General features: G+C 44.8%; 1 protein-coding gene across 1 annotated transcript in view; it reads left to right on the plus strand.

Annotated features, from left to right (window-relative positions):
- Positions 1 to 9959, plus strand: part of lima1a (LIM domain and actin binding 1a) — a 48292-nt gene extending 38333 nt beyond the window's left edge. The window contains exons 6-11 of the mRNA XM_084334181.1: positions 1586 to 1689; positions 2818 to 2883; positions 4411 to 4474; positions 5268 to 5329; positions 6161 to 6297; positions 7264 to 9959. Coding sequence (XP_084190307.1) covers positions 1586 to 1689; positions 2818 to 2883; positions 4411 to 4474; positions 5268 to 5329; positions 6161 to 6297; positions 7264 to 8416 — 1586 coding nt within the window. The 3' untranslated portion in view covers positions 8417 to 9959. The remainder of the gene's footprint in view (positions 1 to 1585; positions 1690 to 2817; positions 2884 to 4410; positions 4475 to 5267; positions 5330 to 6160; positions 6298 to 7263) is intronic.
- The last annotated feature ends 7109 nt before the right edge of the window (positions 9960 to 17068 follow it).

The raw sequence follows: 17068 nt of genomic DNA on the forward strand, positions 1-17068 counted from the left end.
TTGGGGGGAAGTGGGAACGTTCTGAGAGCCTCCAGAGCCTCCAGAACTCCACTGTGCTCAGCGGGCCGGTTCAAAGAGCTGCGGGCCGAGACAGACACGGCGGCGTCTCCTGACTGCACCGACCTTTGACCCTGTGTACCGTTCCACTGACGGGATGACTAGCTAGCGCACTCCGCCTGAACCCAGCTGGATCAACACGCAGCGTCGCTCTTACAGCGCACTAATACGTTTGTTTGGCGTGTGCCCGGCAGCCGTCGGAGCCGCGTATAAATCAACACATCATCTTTTCTTTTCTCTTTCAAGAGTTTCCTCAGAAATTTGGCAAAAGAGCTTTTCTAGGGCTCCTTCCGACAGCAACTGCAATCAATCGCCAGATAATTTACGATCTTTAACGACCTTTAACCTCTTATTTAAAACCAGCTTTATTTTCCACTCTGAAAACTAGCTGTTTGTGCTTTGAATGATTTTTTGTTTTCGATCAACGGTTATCTAACTTACGGTCCTTGTTTTTGTCTCGGTGTTGAGTTCATGTTGCAGGACCTCCTTGAAAACTAGATGCTGCATCTCAAGGGGATTATCTTATTATGAATCACATAAATACATTTCCACAATACGATAATAGCCTGTTTACTGATATTTAGATTTCCATTGATGAGGGAGAAAACTCCTGAAGCTGATCTTAACATCTCTGAAACGGATCTTAACATCTCTGAAACGGATCTTAACATCTCTGAAACGGATCTTAACATCTCTGAAGCTGATCTTAACATCTCTGAAGCTGAAGAAATTAACACACCTGGTTTTAAATCGAGGCTTGGTTGATCTACTAATCAGGATCCACCTGCATCAATTAACTTCTGACAAACAAGACTTCACTTACTGTTTAAGGTTTGAAATGAATGTAGCACTGAATTATTGCAACACATGAATGGTGAGATATAGACGAACCAGACATAGTCAAATTTGCTCAAACAATTCACTAACATTTACAAATAAAGTGTAAGGTGTAAAGCGCAGGTGTAAGGTGTAAAGCGTGGGTGTAAAGTGTAAAGCGTGGGTGTAAAGTGTAAAGCGCAGGTGTAAGGTGTAAAGCGCAGGTGTAAGGTGTAAAGCGTGGGTGTAAGGTGTAAAGCGTGGGTGTAAAGTGTAAAGCGCAGGTGTAAGGTGTAAAGCGTGGGTGTAAGGTGTAAAGCGTGGGTGTAAAGTGTAAAGCGTGGGTGTTGTAAAGTGTAAAGCGTGGGTGTAAAGTGTAAAGCGTGGGTGTTGTAAAGTGTAAAGTGTGGGGGTGTAAAGCGTGGGTGTAAGGTGTAAAGCGTGGGTGTAAAGCGTGGGTGTAAAGTGTAAAGCGTGGGTGTTGTAAAGTGTAAAGCGTGGGTGTTGTAAAGTGTAAAGCGTGGGTGTAAGGTGTAAAGCGGGGGTGTTGTAAAGTGTAAAGCGTGGGTGTTGTAAAGTGTAAAGCGTGGGTGTAAGGTGTAAAGCGGGGGTGTAAAGTGTAAAGCGTGGGTGTCTGAAGGAGCCTCATGAAGGAGTCTCCTCCACAACGTCTCTTCAGAGACGGCCCTCTGAGCGTTGCTTGTGTTTGCAGTGTCAGAGGGCGGCGTGGGGGACGGGGCCCCACCCCTCAAGGACAGGATGGCCCTCTACCAGGCAGCCATCTCCAAACAGGAAGTCCTCTCCACCTCCGCCAGCGTGAGTACCCCCCCTCCCTCCTTATTATTCTCAGCCTACTTTATAGTGTCGCAGATAACTCCAATACTATGGCAACATAACATGGCAACATAACATGGCTAAAGACCTTAATTAATTTGTAAATGAGTTTGTTTTATACCGTATCGCGCTCCACATTGCCCTGCAGTCCCATATGATGAAACGTGGATTGGCTCGTCCATGCTATGCTTTCATACCTAAGCAGATTATCATGATATATCCACTATAAGCTGATATATGTTTATTTTTAGTTTATTGCTATTTGCACTTGCAAACATACATTCTGGAATAAAGAAGTAAAAGAAGAACAGTTAAAATGTGCAGAAAAGGTCACAAAGCCCAAGGGCTTATAAGCGACCCCCCACCTATAGAATAACTACACAGAAAATCCCTCCCCCTCCCCCCACACACATATCCCTCTCTCATACACACAGATGCATACAATACAGCATTGTACAACAATTATAATGTTGGGAAAAAAAGACTACTCATCAAGGATAGACTAGAGGATCTGTAGTTATTTTTATATTGTGATATCCACTATAAACGGATGTCATGATATATACTATGAGCGGATATCATGATATCCACTATAAACAGATATCATGATATCCACTATAAACAGATATCATGATATCCACTATAAACAGATATCATTATATCCACTATAAACAGATATCATGATATCCACTATAAACAGATATCATGATATCCACTATAAACAGATATCATGATATCCACTATAAACAGATATCATGATATCCACTATAAACAGATATCATTATATCCACTATAAACAGATATCATGATATCCACTATAAACAGATATCATGATATCCACTATAAACAGATATCATGATATCCACTATAAACAGATAGATATCCACTATGAGCGGATATCATGATATCCACTATAAACAGAGATATCCACTATGAGCAGATATCATGATATCCACTATAACCAGATACCATGATATCCACTATGAGCAGATACCATGATATCCACTATGAGCAGATACCATGATATCCACTTTACTAAATAAATAAATAAATAATAAATATTTCTATGTCTCCATGTTGTTCACCCCTCCCCTCTGGTCCTCCATGCAGAGCGAGCAGCTGGACGTCTACGGGGCGAAGCAGAAGGAGAACGTGCCTCCCGGCTCTCTGGACATGGTGAGGAAGACAGCCATCCTAACGTCGTCTTTAACACATTGAGTGCCACGCCCCTTCCGGGAAGTGACCACTTCCGTGTGCCGTCCATTAACCCCATGTAAACGTAGTTGTACTTTGTAGACCTAAACCTATATTTTATAGTATAGCTATGGGTCTAATAACGCCGTCGAGTCTCAGTGAGCTGCTTCTGGGCAACGTGCAAAAAACAGATTGTTTTTTCATCCGTACATTTCCGTTTTATACCGTTTTGAATATGAACATAGTCCGGCCGCTTCTGAGCAATTCCAGGGAAAAGACACGAAAACAGCGCTTTTGTGTAATTCAATAAACATGTTGTAATTTTTTGCCTGATTATCGGATCTTCCTGAAATCAATGCTAGATCATCACTATTATCCTTTGTCGTGCACGCAATGTGATTTAGACCGGCACCCCCCCCCCCTCCTGCAACCCAACGGAAAACAGCCAAACAGCTATAACACAGATAGCTTCAATCGCAGTAGAAATAAATATCAGAACAACGCAAGCTTTCATATATAGTGTCCTTACCTGGTCTCTGAAGTAATAAAAAAGAAAAAAAAATCCTATATCGCCATTCCAGTTGTCCACAGCGATCGTGCCTCCGACTTTGTTGGACATTGCTCTTCAACGGGCGGGCGGGGTCAGTAGTCCAAAGCATCCCTACAAGTGTGTGTTTTGCCGGAGTGTTTAGGACCCGCCCCCATGCCGCAGCTCTGTAGTGAAAATAAACCAACCCGCTTCTAACTGGGTGCATTACTGGCCGAAGGCGTTAAGAGGGCGGTATAATACCGCCTGCCAGCTCAGACACACTCAGAACAGTATGCACAAGGTGCCCCGCTGAATTATGAATGGCAATAGATAATAAAAGAAATACCGTGACAGAAACGTAGATCTACGTTTCCGGCACTCAACCGTCGGGCGACATAAACGTAGATCTACGTGAACGGCAGTCAATGTGTTAAAGAACGTAACCATTTGGCGGCTACGTGGCGTAGTGGGCAAGGCGCTCGCCACGAATGCTGAGACGCTGGGCTCGCCTGTTCGAGCCCAGCGCTCCACATTGCTTTCAGTTTAGCTGGTCGGCCGTACTAATACACATTGGCCGTATTAGGGGGTGGGAAACTGATGGGTGGGGATCGGGCGTTGTGGACAGCGACTCCTACAGGTCGGTTGGTGCGCCTGCGCAGTAGAATCAGGAAGTGTCGGGGGCAGCGTGAGCCTCCCACGCGTTACTCCTCGCCACTGAGAGATCGAGCTGCGCAGGTGAAAAGATGTGACTGCTGTTACCTCAAGTACCGGAGGGGACTTGTGCTATGTATGACTTAGTCCACATTGCAGCCGGCTTGTGGGAGGCAAGAAACAGCGTTCGTGACAGGGGAGGGTTGAATTGGATGATAAGAAATTGGGATGGGAGAAAAATATAGAAAATGGGAGAAAAAGTGGATCAAAAAAAAAAAGAACGTAACCATTTGACATGCCTCACCTCTTCCTCCTCTTCTGTCCTCCAGAGTCCATTTCAGAGTCCAGACTCTGACCCCGGCAGCAGGAAGAGCTCCACGTCGGAGAGCAACGGTAACTCCCTCTCCGTGTTCTCTGGTCAAACGTTGCATGTTACTCCTTCCCCTCCATCTTAATCCTTACATTTTTTCGGGGGGGAACTTCCCTCACAAGAAGCCAAAGTCCCAGATGATCCTTTCAACTGGTAGAACAAACAGCCCCTCGGACTGTATAGCCGACTCCTGTGCCACACAGTGGCGTTTGTTGGTCGATGAGAAATGCCTGTCAAAATGGTGTCCGTGTTTTTTCATTCAAAGTACTCTCCTCTCAGAGACAGACGTCTTACATCTTTTAAGTGAATTCATCGTGTTTGTGGGTCAAATTACTAAGTGTAGTATGTTAAAACAACAATTTGCTTACTTATTTATAGAACATTCATTGTCAACCTCTGTAGACCTGAAATATGAGAGCGTTTTTTTTTAATAGCGAAGAAAAACCCACTTCCTGAAGAACTGTGTGAATGCAGGGTGAGAAACTGAAACCACGAGCCAAACGCTGCTAGTTTTATTCTGTGGCCGTTAGGTTTGTCTTCTACTTTGGCAGGTTCGTCCGTGGCTGTTAGGTCTTCTACTTTATTCTACTTCTAATTTTGTATTCATCAGATCTTTCTGGTAGAATAAATGAGCGTTTATGGTAAATGGTGATTCACCAGGACATTGTGAACAATGGCTGTAAAAGTAGTAACTTCCTGTCCTGAGAGTAGTGGAGCCCCATCCATGGCATTTATTTCACATGTACAACGGCTCCCTCTAGTGTTCAGATGTGCTCACTGCCTGCCTCTTGCTGAGTGTTCCGTCTCACCCTGCAGGTTCCACTGGCACGTCCGTCTCCTCCAACCAGAAAGACTCCCCTCAGTCCAAGACCCCCAAGGTGAGTCTGCTTGTTGTTAAAGGTACAATCTGTAATCCAGATGTAAACAAAAAAGGTGACCCCCCCCCCACCACCACTAGGTCTGGGTCAATATTGAGATCACGGGTGATTGACTTTTGGAAACATTGTGCATTCATTTAACTTTTTTTCTTGATTTGATTTCCTTGAACTTTAAATATAATTCAACTGGGGCGGCTAGGTGGTGTAGTGGACAAGTCACTCGCCACCAGTGTGGAGACGCTAGGATTCGCGTGTTCGAATCCAGCTCTCCACATTGTTTTTCAGTTTGGCTGGTCGTCCGCAGTAATACACATTGGCCGTATTACGGGGAGGGAAAACTGAAGGGTGGGGATCGAACGTTGTGAACAAGCGACTCCTACAAGTCGGTTGGTGCGCCTGCGCAGTAGAATCAGGAAGTGTCGGGGGCAGCGTGAGCCTCCCACGCGTTACTCCTCGACACTGAGAGGTCGAGCTGCGCAGGTGAAAAGATGCGACTGCTGTTACCTCAAGTACCGGAGGGGACTTGTGCTATGTATGACTTAGTCCACATTGCAGCCGGCTTGTGGGAGGCAAGAAACAGCGTTCGTGACAGGGGAGGGTTGAATTGGATGATACGAAATTGGGATGGGAGAAAAATATAGAAAATGGGAGAAAAAGTGGATCAAAAAAAAAAAATATAATTCAACTGGAAAAACTAAAAACATGACTTGGTTTAAAAAAAAAAAAACTTGACCTGACTAAAGGTTGATTATCTTGTTTTCATAATCGTTGGAGAGTAAAATCCTGAACCAGTGCGAGGGTTGAATTGATGGCAGTGGTTTGTCTGTGCAGGGGGGCTTCCGTCCGCCAGCAAGGGAGACGTGCGTGTCGTGTGTGAAGACCGTGTATCCTCTGGAGAGACTGGTGGCCAACCAGCAGGTCTACCACACCACCTGCTTCCGCTGCACCCACTGCAACACCAAGCTCAGGTGAGGACACACACACACACACACACACACACACACACACACACACACACACACACACACACACACACACACACACACACACACACACAGTATACACACACACACACACACACACACACACACACACACACACACACACACAGTATACACACTAGGGCTGTCCCCGACTAAGGATTTGGATAGTCGACTATGATTGGCCAAAATTTGCCGTTAGTCGACTATTAGTTGACTTAAAAAAAAGGTGTAATATTTTTATTTTTTTTATCGTTCCATTTGGGCTGTGGGGGGGGGGGGGGGGGTGCGTAATGTCTGAAGGAGTCGACGGAAGGCTTCTTGTCCTCTGCAAAAGCATGCAATTGGACCACTGATGGATACATCTTGATATTTGTCTAGTCTAGTGTGTTCATTAGACGGTGAAATCCTCTTTCAGTGCCTCTGTGCCTGTTTTCGTAGGCAGTTAGCCTCTGGTATGCATGATATTAGCATTAGCCACGCTTCTAGGCCTCTTTTCTTTTGGAAAGAATGATAAAAAAATATATAATAACTCGACTAAGAGGTTGGCAGTCGACTACGACTCCTTTCGACCAGGGGTCAGCCCTAATACACACACACACGTTTTACTATACTTGTGAGGACCTGCATTAATTCCCTAGCCCCTTAGTATGTACAATAATGCTGTATTTAGCGTATATATATATATACATTTATTCTTACCGTGTATATATATATCCACATCTGTATGATATAATTCTCGTTACATATGTCCAGTATGACTTACTACCGTAGTGTCTTTACACCTGTATCACTGCATCTGATTAGCACTATATCCAAGTTAGCACAGTAGTACTAACTTATATATTTTAAACTAAGTTGAATCACCTGTACATTGCATAATACCATCACACTTTACTGTTACATTTGCACTCTGTATTGAATGCATGTGCTTTGTCTCCCTCTCCTGGCCAGCCTGGGGACCTACGCCTCCTTGCACAACAACGTCTACTGCAAGCCCCACTTCACCCAGCTCTTCAAGGCCAAGGGCAACTATGACGAGGGCTTTGGCATGCGGCCTCACAAGGAGCTGTGGGAGACCAAAGCAGAGGACGGGGGGGAGGCCCTGCCCATGACCCCGACCCCGACCTCCGACCCGAGCGTGGAGGACTCTCCCCCGGTCAACGTGAACGTCCTGAAGGCCACCATGGAGACCATGAGTCAGGGGTCCGCGGAGAAGGCCGACCGGCCCTCCGAGTCCCGCCGGCTGAAGATCTCCTGGCCCCCGCGGACCGAGGCGGAGGAGGAGGCGGCGGCCGCCGTCCGCGCCGCGGCGGGGGCGACCCCGGAAGAAGGCGGTTCCGTCGGCAAGGCCGTCCGCGCCAAGTGGCCCCCGGAGGAGGACTCCTCCCCCTCGACCCCCGTGGAGCAGAGCGCCGAGGCCCGAGAGCTGGGCCTGTGCCGGAGCGCCTCCCTCAAGGAGCGCACCCTGGCCTTCTCATTGGCCAGCCAGGGGGGCGGCGCCGGCGACAGTCCCGCCTCCGAGACCAGATGGCAGAGCTCTCCTCCTCCTCCCTCCGACTCGCAGGTTATGGACGACGGAGAGGCCAGTCCCGAGCCTATCGCCATGGAGCTCCAACCCGGTGGCGACCAATCGGACGTCCGCGCGGCCGCCGCCGACGACGACAGCTGTGTGGACATTCACACCAGTTCAGGAGAAGAGGAGGAGGAAGAGGAGATGAAGAAGACCGCTACATCGGACGCACCTCTCGCACGAGAGGAGGAGTGTGATGATGTCACTCTGGGCGGGAAGCTGGAGCAGGACGTGGAGGAAGATGTCGCGCGGTTGGAGGAGATGGAGGAAGAGGAGGAGGAGGAGGTGGTGGAGATTCCCTCTCTGAAATACCAGGAGCCCACACCCGTCGCCTCCCCCGAGGGCGAGGTGGTGGTCAGCCAGTCGTCCCAGGACGTAGGATTCTGGGACGGCGAGAAGGCGGAGGACGAGGAGGAGGAGGAGAATGAGAAGGAAGATGAGGATGAGGAGGAGAAGGGGAAGGAGTTTTTGTCTGTGGAGGAAATGATCAAACGAAACCGCTACTACGAGGACGAGGACGAGGAAGATGTATAAACTGTCACCTGCCGGCGTCTATACTTCCCGCAAGCAAGTTGTCCTTTTGCGCGATCTGATTGGCCACTGACGTTTCTGGTCATGTGACATGTGCGCCCAATCGTGTGACGGCAAGCTCTTTGGACGGTTAAGCTTAGGCGTTCTTTCGAAGTTGGTTAAGGTTAGAGTTTGTCTTTAGAGCAGGGCGATAGAACGCCAGCCCTGATTACAAACTCTAACCTTAACCAACTGCGAAAGAGTCGCCTATGAGCTTAACCAGTGATAAACTAGGCGTTAGGTCGTTTGCAGGCTGTTCGACGCGGAAATGGGCTAAGACACTGCTCGCCATGCGATTGGCGCACATGTCACATGACCAGAAACGTCAGTGGCCAATCAGAGCAACGCGGAAGGACAACTTGCTTGCGGGAAGTATAGACGCCACCTGCCGCCTGTCCTCAGCCAATGACCAGCCATGGACGCATACAAACTGTTAACCATCCCTCCTCGTAGATTTTGGATGCTTTGAATTGAGCTCTCGACGCTCTTACCTGGTCACTGGTGTTCGCTCTGCTCTGACCGCTGTATTCGTGCCTCTCTGTAAAGGTCCAGAACCTTCTTTTCTTTTCTTGTGCAACATTTGAAAACATTCCTACGCCGTTAGCGTTTTTCCCCCACCAAAGGTAGATTTTTACGAGAAAGTTGGGTGCATTGATCGGGTGCTTTGACACGAGTAAGGATTTAACGTACGCTTGTTTTTAACTGCTGTCCCTCCTCGTTCCTTAAATCTCCACGTACAATGTAGTACTTTTTATTTGCGATTCAAACGTTGAGGATTTTATGAAAACATTGAAAACGTATATTTATGTCTTGTTTATTGTTACTATCAATTTCTATCTCTTATTTTCCCTCGGATGCCTCTTTTTGTCTAGATATATTTGGAAGACGAAGATTGAAACTGTTGTGACCGTTGTTTACTGTACTACATGGTTTTATCAGTGAATGTTAGACATTGGCGGAGGTTTGTAACAGTTGGCTCTTTTTGGCACAAAATGGCTTCCTTTTTTCTGTCACTGCCAATAGTAGAAAAGACCTTTTGCACCTTAAGTCACGTAGCAATGTATACTGGTAATGGAATGCAATGGGAAGAGAGCAGGAAAGACACCACTGGGGGGCGCTGTAGGAAAGAGCCTGTATTTATCACACTTTATCACTATGAATGAGTACTGATCTAGGACCAGTGCTCAGGTCACATGACCCTATTCCCTCTGGCGTCGGATCAGTACGCCTACTTTAAGATGCTTTAATGGCAAATTTCCTATCCTTCTGTTTCAGGTTTTGTTTTAATACAAAGTTAACTTCACTATTTTCTATTTTCTGTTTCCATTTCTCAAATGCACCACATTCCATATTACAGTGTTATTTAGCCTTTTCCATGTTGAAAATAAGTGACTGACTGGATGATATGTAACACAAATGCATGTTATACAGCTGATTTTTATAAGGGGATGAAATATCCTGGATTGTTTTTGTTCATATAAATAATAAAGATTTGTTATACTTTAAATACCTTCTCACTGTATTTTTATTTAACAAACATATTTCATGTCGGCATAATGGTTTAGATTTCCAGAGTATATTCCTAGTATTCTAATGTGTCACGCCTTGACCATGGTTGTCATTTAATTAATTACATTTAAGTGTGATTGATTACAATTACAATTGTCCGTTTTCCTACCAAGATGTGCTATGATGATGAACATGTAATCATCGACAGTGATTCAGGAGGTAGAGCTGTCGTCTGGCAATCGGAAGGTTCCCGCGTGTAGCTTATTCCCAGCGGAAGAGTGCGTCGCGTGTTTCCGCGTTTTCTCTGATTGGCCATGACGCCCATGTGACCACGGCAGCGCGAGAGAGCTGCAGCGCGGAAATAGGCTGTCTATTGCCATTCTCTAAGACAAACCTTAACCAGCTCCTTAACAGCGCCTAAACTTAACCCTTCTAACCTTAACCAACTCCGAAACAATGCCTAACCTTAACCTTAACCATGCCTAACCTTAAGTTAACTTGCCTAAACTTAACCGGCGAAAGAATGCACGGTAAAAAAAAAAAAAAATTGAAGGGATTCGAACTTGTCACCAACGGACCGCAGGACCGCAGCGCTGCCAGTTGAGCTAAGCGTCGAATGAAAATCATCAGGGATTACGGCTACATAATGCCGCAAGCTCTGCCGCTCCGCTCTGCGGCTGCCGCGCCTGCCGCGGGGCGTGTCGCAGCCAATCAGGGAAAACGCGGAAGCACTCGGCAGCACTCTTCCTCTGGGAATAAGCAATAATTGAGCCTCGTAAAAAAAGTGCCCTTTTTGGAAAAAAATTATTTGCGTAACTGCCCTTCCAACTGAAAAATGTCAGGATAGAATCAAAATATTAGGTAAAGAGAGAGAAATGCCCCATATTCCATTGCAGTTTGCACGGCCTCCTCAGCGTGCCTCTCCGCGGACGTATATATTTTATGCATAGCGTGGGTGATGATGATGATGATGATAGAAACCGCTGTGGCGCATACAGTTGAATGCTGGTATTACACTCATTGAGGGACACGAAGAAGTCAAGTCCGATGGGATTTGGGAATCTCAAATACAAATCGGAATTGGAATAAAAAATGAATTTATATTAAACAATACAGAATATACAGCACTTCTTGGGGTCTGTAGGGTAAGCACTTATTCCTTTCCCCCTGAACATTTATGGAGATGTATGGGCCTTTTAAGTCAGTGATAAAAGTGTCTTTCAAGGATAAGTGAGCTCCTGCACTGATTATTATAGTTCAATATTCAATATTTGATCACCAAAACCCCCCAAAAAGCATAAAAAGGGTGCCCCCCGTCCGAAAAGGGCCCTTACAAATCGGGCTCACGCGCTCCATTACAACACAGAGGTATAGCGCCCTTTTCAGCCTTTGAGCACCTGCCCCTCTAAAGTCCTGTGCACGTCCCTGCCGGGCAGCGTGTGGAAGTGTCCTTGAGCAAGACACTTGACCCCTAACTGCCCCTGAGGCCTGAGCAGGTCTTCTGCACCTTGCACGGTCCAACGCCGGCGGCATGTGGATGTGAGGCATAAATTGTAAAGTCAAAGTCGCCAAAGTTAACTTTTATTTGAAAGTTGAAATAACGTTTCCCTCTTTCCCCTGGTGTATATAAAAAAATATATAGACAATATAAACAACAAAAGTTAAAAAAGGTTGCATATGTGACCATTTTATGCTATAGCCCTGAATTAAGATCCTGAATTAACTACTGCACAGGACATTTTAAAAAGCGACCACATCTTGTGTTGGTGCCACCTACTGAGAGAGTTGGACGTGACCAGAGCGTTGCTCAAATGATAGTAAATTCCCTATCTGACTTTTCACAGCGTTGATCCGTTTCCTCTTTTTTACAGTGTAGTCCGTTCCACATTTCTACTGTTATTAAATGAACATGCCAACATTTTGGGAAGTTTCCTCTCTGTGCGTTCAGTAGAAAGCTATCTGGTTGCACGTTAGCCTAGCTTAGCACAATGAATGGAAGTGGACATGGCCGGTTAGCCTTCGGGAGAGGTGTTAGTTGGACAATGCCTATAGGCTAACCGGCACTTCCATTCATTGTGCTAAGCTAGGCTAACGTGCAGCCAGATAGCTTTCTACTGAACGCACAGAGAGGAAACTGGTATCTATCGTCTTGTCTCTTTCTGGAGAACACACCAGGAGACACACACACCACTGAGGATAAACGGGGCTACCGTGGATAGGGTGAGCAGCTTTAAGTACCTGGGGGTCCACATCGCAGAGGATCTGACATGGACAACACACATAGACTCAGTCGTAAAACAAGGCGAAGCAGCGCCTCTACCACCTGAGACAGTTAAGGAAGTTCAGAGTATCTGGGAAGATACTCCAGTCCTTCTACTCCGGAGCTGTAGAGAGCATCTTGACTGGAAACATCACTGCCTGGTATGGAAACAGCACGGCACAGGACAAGAAGGCCCTACAGAGAGTGGTGCGCTCAGCCGAGCGTACCACGGGTATTGCACTACCACCCCTGCAGGTTCTATACAACAAGAGGTGCAAATCCAGAGCCTGCAGAATAATGAAAGACCCACACCACCCAAACAACAGCCTGTTCATGCTGCTGAGGTCAGGCAGACGCCTGCGAACACCAGCTACTAGGACAGAGAGACTTCGGCTCAGCTTCTTCCCCCAGGCCATCAGAGCCTTGAACACTGAACTCTCCACACACAAGCACACATGAGCACACACACGACACACATACTGTACACGCTCACACACTAGCAGCCACTTTAACATGAGCAAGCACACACTCATGCTGCACACGCCCACACTTATGGCCACTAAGGAAAGGTCACTTTAAAAATAGTATAGTATAACCGGAGATTGTATAAATTAGTATGTACAGAAAAGACCCAGTGCCTCATCCGTAGCCAAGAGTGTATTGCACTACCAAAGGACCTAGCATGTCCTCCATGCTCTGTAAATAACTTACATATACCGATATGCCCTACTATGTTACTGGTTACTTGTTTATTGCACAATGTTACTTGTTTATTGCACAATGTTGTTCTATTGGATTCTATTATATGTTATTGCACATCGTTGCGGGCAAGACCACCCGCATTTCATTGTATACTTGTATGCTGTGACAAATAAAACTCTTGACTTGACTTGAGAAGACGGTAAGCTAATTTCCCAAAATGTTGGCTTGTTCCTTTAAACAACATCAAGTCTGTCTCGCTCCAAGTTTTACAGTGCAACTCCGGTTCACGTTTCTATTATTTACAGTGTAATGAGTTGTAACAGTGTAACATGGAAACAAAGGCAGTGAAAAACAAACCGAACACACCAGCAAAGAAAACATGTTGGAGGGAGTGTGGACAGGAAGGGGCGAACCATACACACATATTCTGGGGATGTCAGAAGATAAGGCACTACTGGGAAGAGATAGGAGGGATAATAAATGAAATAATAGGATACGAAATACCCCAGGGAGGCCAAGTGTTGTATTTGGGGAATCTGTCACAAGAAGGAATCCAAGGGGAAGACAAATACTTGATTAAGATATTGATAGTGGCAGCCAAAAAAGCTCTAACTAAACTGTGGTACAAGGTAGAAGTGCCGACAAAGGATCAATGGATAGAGTTGGTAGAGGGGATACAGGAAATGGAGAGAATCACATCTGCTGAGGCTGCAAGAAGAAAAGTTTGAATGGAAATGGGGAAAATGGGAAGAATACAGGAGGGGAAGTAACGACATCACAGAGGTTTGAAAAGGATACAAGGAAATTAATGAAAATGTAAATAAATAATGCAAATGTAGAATGGACCGAAGGACCCATGCCACACTTTTTCTTTACTAATTTTTTGTCTATTTGTTTTATATTTATGTACTGTTGAGATGTTGAAATGTATTGTCTATGAATGTTGTCTATGTATGTTGTTGAAAAAAATGAAAATAAAAACTTAAGTTTAAAAAAAAAAGAAAAACAAACCGAGTATAGTAACCATGAGTAGATCATTCCAATAGTGTATCCCAACTATTTTGATTTCATAACGTTGTCTTCTCAGCGACGCAGCGTTCACTCAAGACTGGGGTTGTAGTGTACGATGGAAATTGTAGTACATGTGCTTTTTGCTGCCATTAGGTACAGTGTTGTATCCATGACTGTGTTTCTTGTTTTTCCTCAAATTTCCAAACGCAGATCTAATCATTGAATTATGCTCAACTCTAATTTCAGACAAATTGAATAAGTGTAACCATATAAACCCGCTGCTACATTGAGAAAACCCCTGTATGTATTAGAGACCAAAGACAAGTTCTCTCCTAAGTCAGGGTGTAAGAAGGTCAACACTAGAGGCTTAGTAGCTACTAGTTGAGGTGTAAAGCCGACACTTAGTAACTATTAGTTAGTTTGTAACTAAATCAGCTGCTAACAGTGGTAAAACTAAGATGAGTGGCCAATCAACAATCAAGTTGTTCCATCGTCATGGTTACTGACTGTGCGCATTCGCTTTCTGGCCAGCATGAGTCACTTGGCATCGTAGCACATTGTAGTAAACTAGATTGATGTTGAAATATACCAATAAATTAGTTTTCCTACTGATTTATTGTGTTGAAAAATGGTGTGTAATTAATTAAAAACAATGCTGTTTTACCGTTAGTAAAGTATAATTCTGTGACATGATTTACTGTGTAACCATGTAGAACTTCTATAGAAGTACGGTTGAGAGTGTCCTTACCAGCTCAATCACAGTCTGGTATGGAAACTGCACTGCTAAGGACAGGAAGGCACTCCAGCGAGTGATTAAAACGGCTCAGTACATCTCTGGAGCAGCCTTCCCCTCACTACAGGACATTTACTCTACCAGGACCTGTATATAATAATAATCCTCGCACACACCCACGCTGAAATGGGTATCGTAGAACATAACAGACATCTGATTTATTAAACTGTTCCATAGCATACCCCTTCAGTTGATCATGACAAATCCTCTCTTACCTTGACGATTAAAAAGCCTCCATAATTTAGTAAATAGTATCCCCATGGCATGGCGTTGAGCTGTTACTAGCCAGCAAGCTATGCTATCAATATTAGCTAAATAATTAGCGTCACATAGCTGGCCTTTTTCTGAAAACCCAAGCACATATTGTTCCATAGCATACGCCTTCAGTCGATCATGACAAATCCTCTCTTACCTTGACGATTAAAAAGCCTCCATAATTTATTAAATAGTATTCCCATGGCTGGTGTTGAGCTGTAGCTAGCTAGCATTGATGCTATCCAATGCTATCAACATGAGCTACATAGCTAACCAACTTCCCAACTAAATACAATAAGACAGTGGTATCCTGAAGTAACGTTAAATACAGACAACGTTTGCTAGTCGAAAGGACTGGACACACACACGGACAAGTTAAACATCAATCAATTAATTTATTACAACACAGGTAGTTTGAGCTGCCTTCGACCGCACCATGGGGCTATTATATTATATACAGCTTTGAGCTCTCTCTCTCTCCTGCAGATTAAAATCCACAGCTCTTCCTCCTCCTCATCACCGGCTGCCTGTGAAGCTGCACTCGCGCCGCGGTGTGTGTCTCTCCTATCCGTTGAAAACTAGCGTCGGCTCAAAAGGTCAAAACTAGCGTAGGCAGGGGCGGTCAGTGGCCAATCAGAGCAACGCGGAACAACAACTCGCTTGTGGAAAGTATGGACGCCACCAGGAGAGCACACAACATCATTAAGGACAGCGCACACCCCCAACACAGACTCTTCAACCTCCTGCCATCAGGCAGGCGATATAGGAGTCTGAAAGCCAGAACCACGAGACTGACAAACAGTTTCTACCCACAGGCCATCAGACTCTTGAATGCCTAGCCCCCCCCCCCCCCCCCCCCCCTCCACACACCTTCTACTATGAACTATGAATCACTAAAGACACTTTTAACTGCTGCTATGACCCACTGTCACCTCCATGGAACATGCAATGTAACTCACTGTGCCTTGTTGTATTGTATATATATTTGTATCTATTTGATCTATTTTATCTTATTTTCTAGCACTCGCTTGTATTTAAATATGTTTAAGTTAAGTACTGTGTGATTTTTTGTGAAGGGTGGACTAGCAAAGTAAGATTTTCATTGTATGGCAAACTGTCGTTTTAACTGTGCATATGACAATAAACAATCTTGAATCTTGTAGTTGTTACACTGAGGCGACAGGGACTCGGGAGGTAGAGCAGTCGTCTGGTAATCCGGAGGTTCCCGGTTCGATTGCCACTCCTCCCGGGCAGCGTGTCCTTGAGCAAGACACTTAACCCCTAATTGCTCCCGATGAGCAGGTCATCACCTTGCATGGTCGCCTCCGCCGTCGGTGTGTGAGTGAACGGGTGAATGTGAGGAACAAACTGTAAAGCGCTTTGGATAAAAACCGTTATATAAACGCACCATTTAGTATAAAATACAAGGTAGTTCACACAGTTGGTCACGTTTGTCATTGGAATAGACCTCGGATGCAGTGGAGCGATGATAAAAACGCTATATAAATGCAGTGCGCCATTTACCATTTGTTACGTTTTAACTTATATCAAAACGTAGTAATAATTGTAGTGGTGGGACTCGATTAAACATCTTAATCGAATGAATTCGACTTTATAGTTAATTAATCTAAATTATTATCGCATATCAATATTTGATGCAAAAAGGAACCATTTTCAATTCAAATGAATTTTGATATAGTGAATCAATGAATATACATTATACATACGTTTAAGCAGCAAAATCCTGTATTAGCTACTACACAGACCAACAGATCAATGCAATTTTTAACGAAGTGCAGCAATTTTAGGAATAATATATATTCCTATATAGCGCAAAGGACCTTTTGTAAACTCAAGCACTTTCGAGTACATTCCAGTTGAAACAGTTGAAAAAAACAGTTGATTTATGAACAAACCAGACTAAGAAAAAAAGTAATTTGCGATTTATTATACTTTATACTTATAGCACATGCATGAGTCTGGTCTCCTTTGAAAGGTAACATTCTTACACAATAAAGACAAATCATCATGCGATTCATCATGCATACATTTTTTTTAAACTTTTAATTCTTTCTGTAGTTAATTA

Source organism: Notolepis coatsorum (assembly GCF_963971535.1).
Source record: "Notolepis coatsorum genome assembly, chromosome: 17".
Lineage (NCBI taxonomy): Eukaryota > Metazoa > Chordata > Actinopteri > Aulopiformes > Paralepididae > Notolepis > Notolepis coatsorum.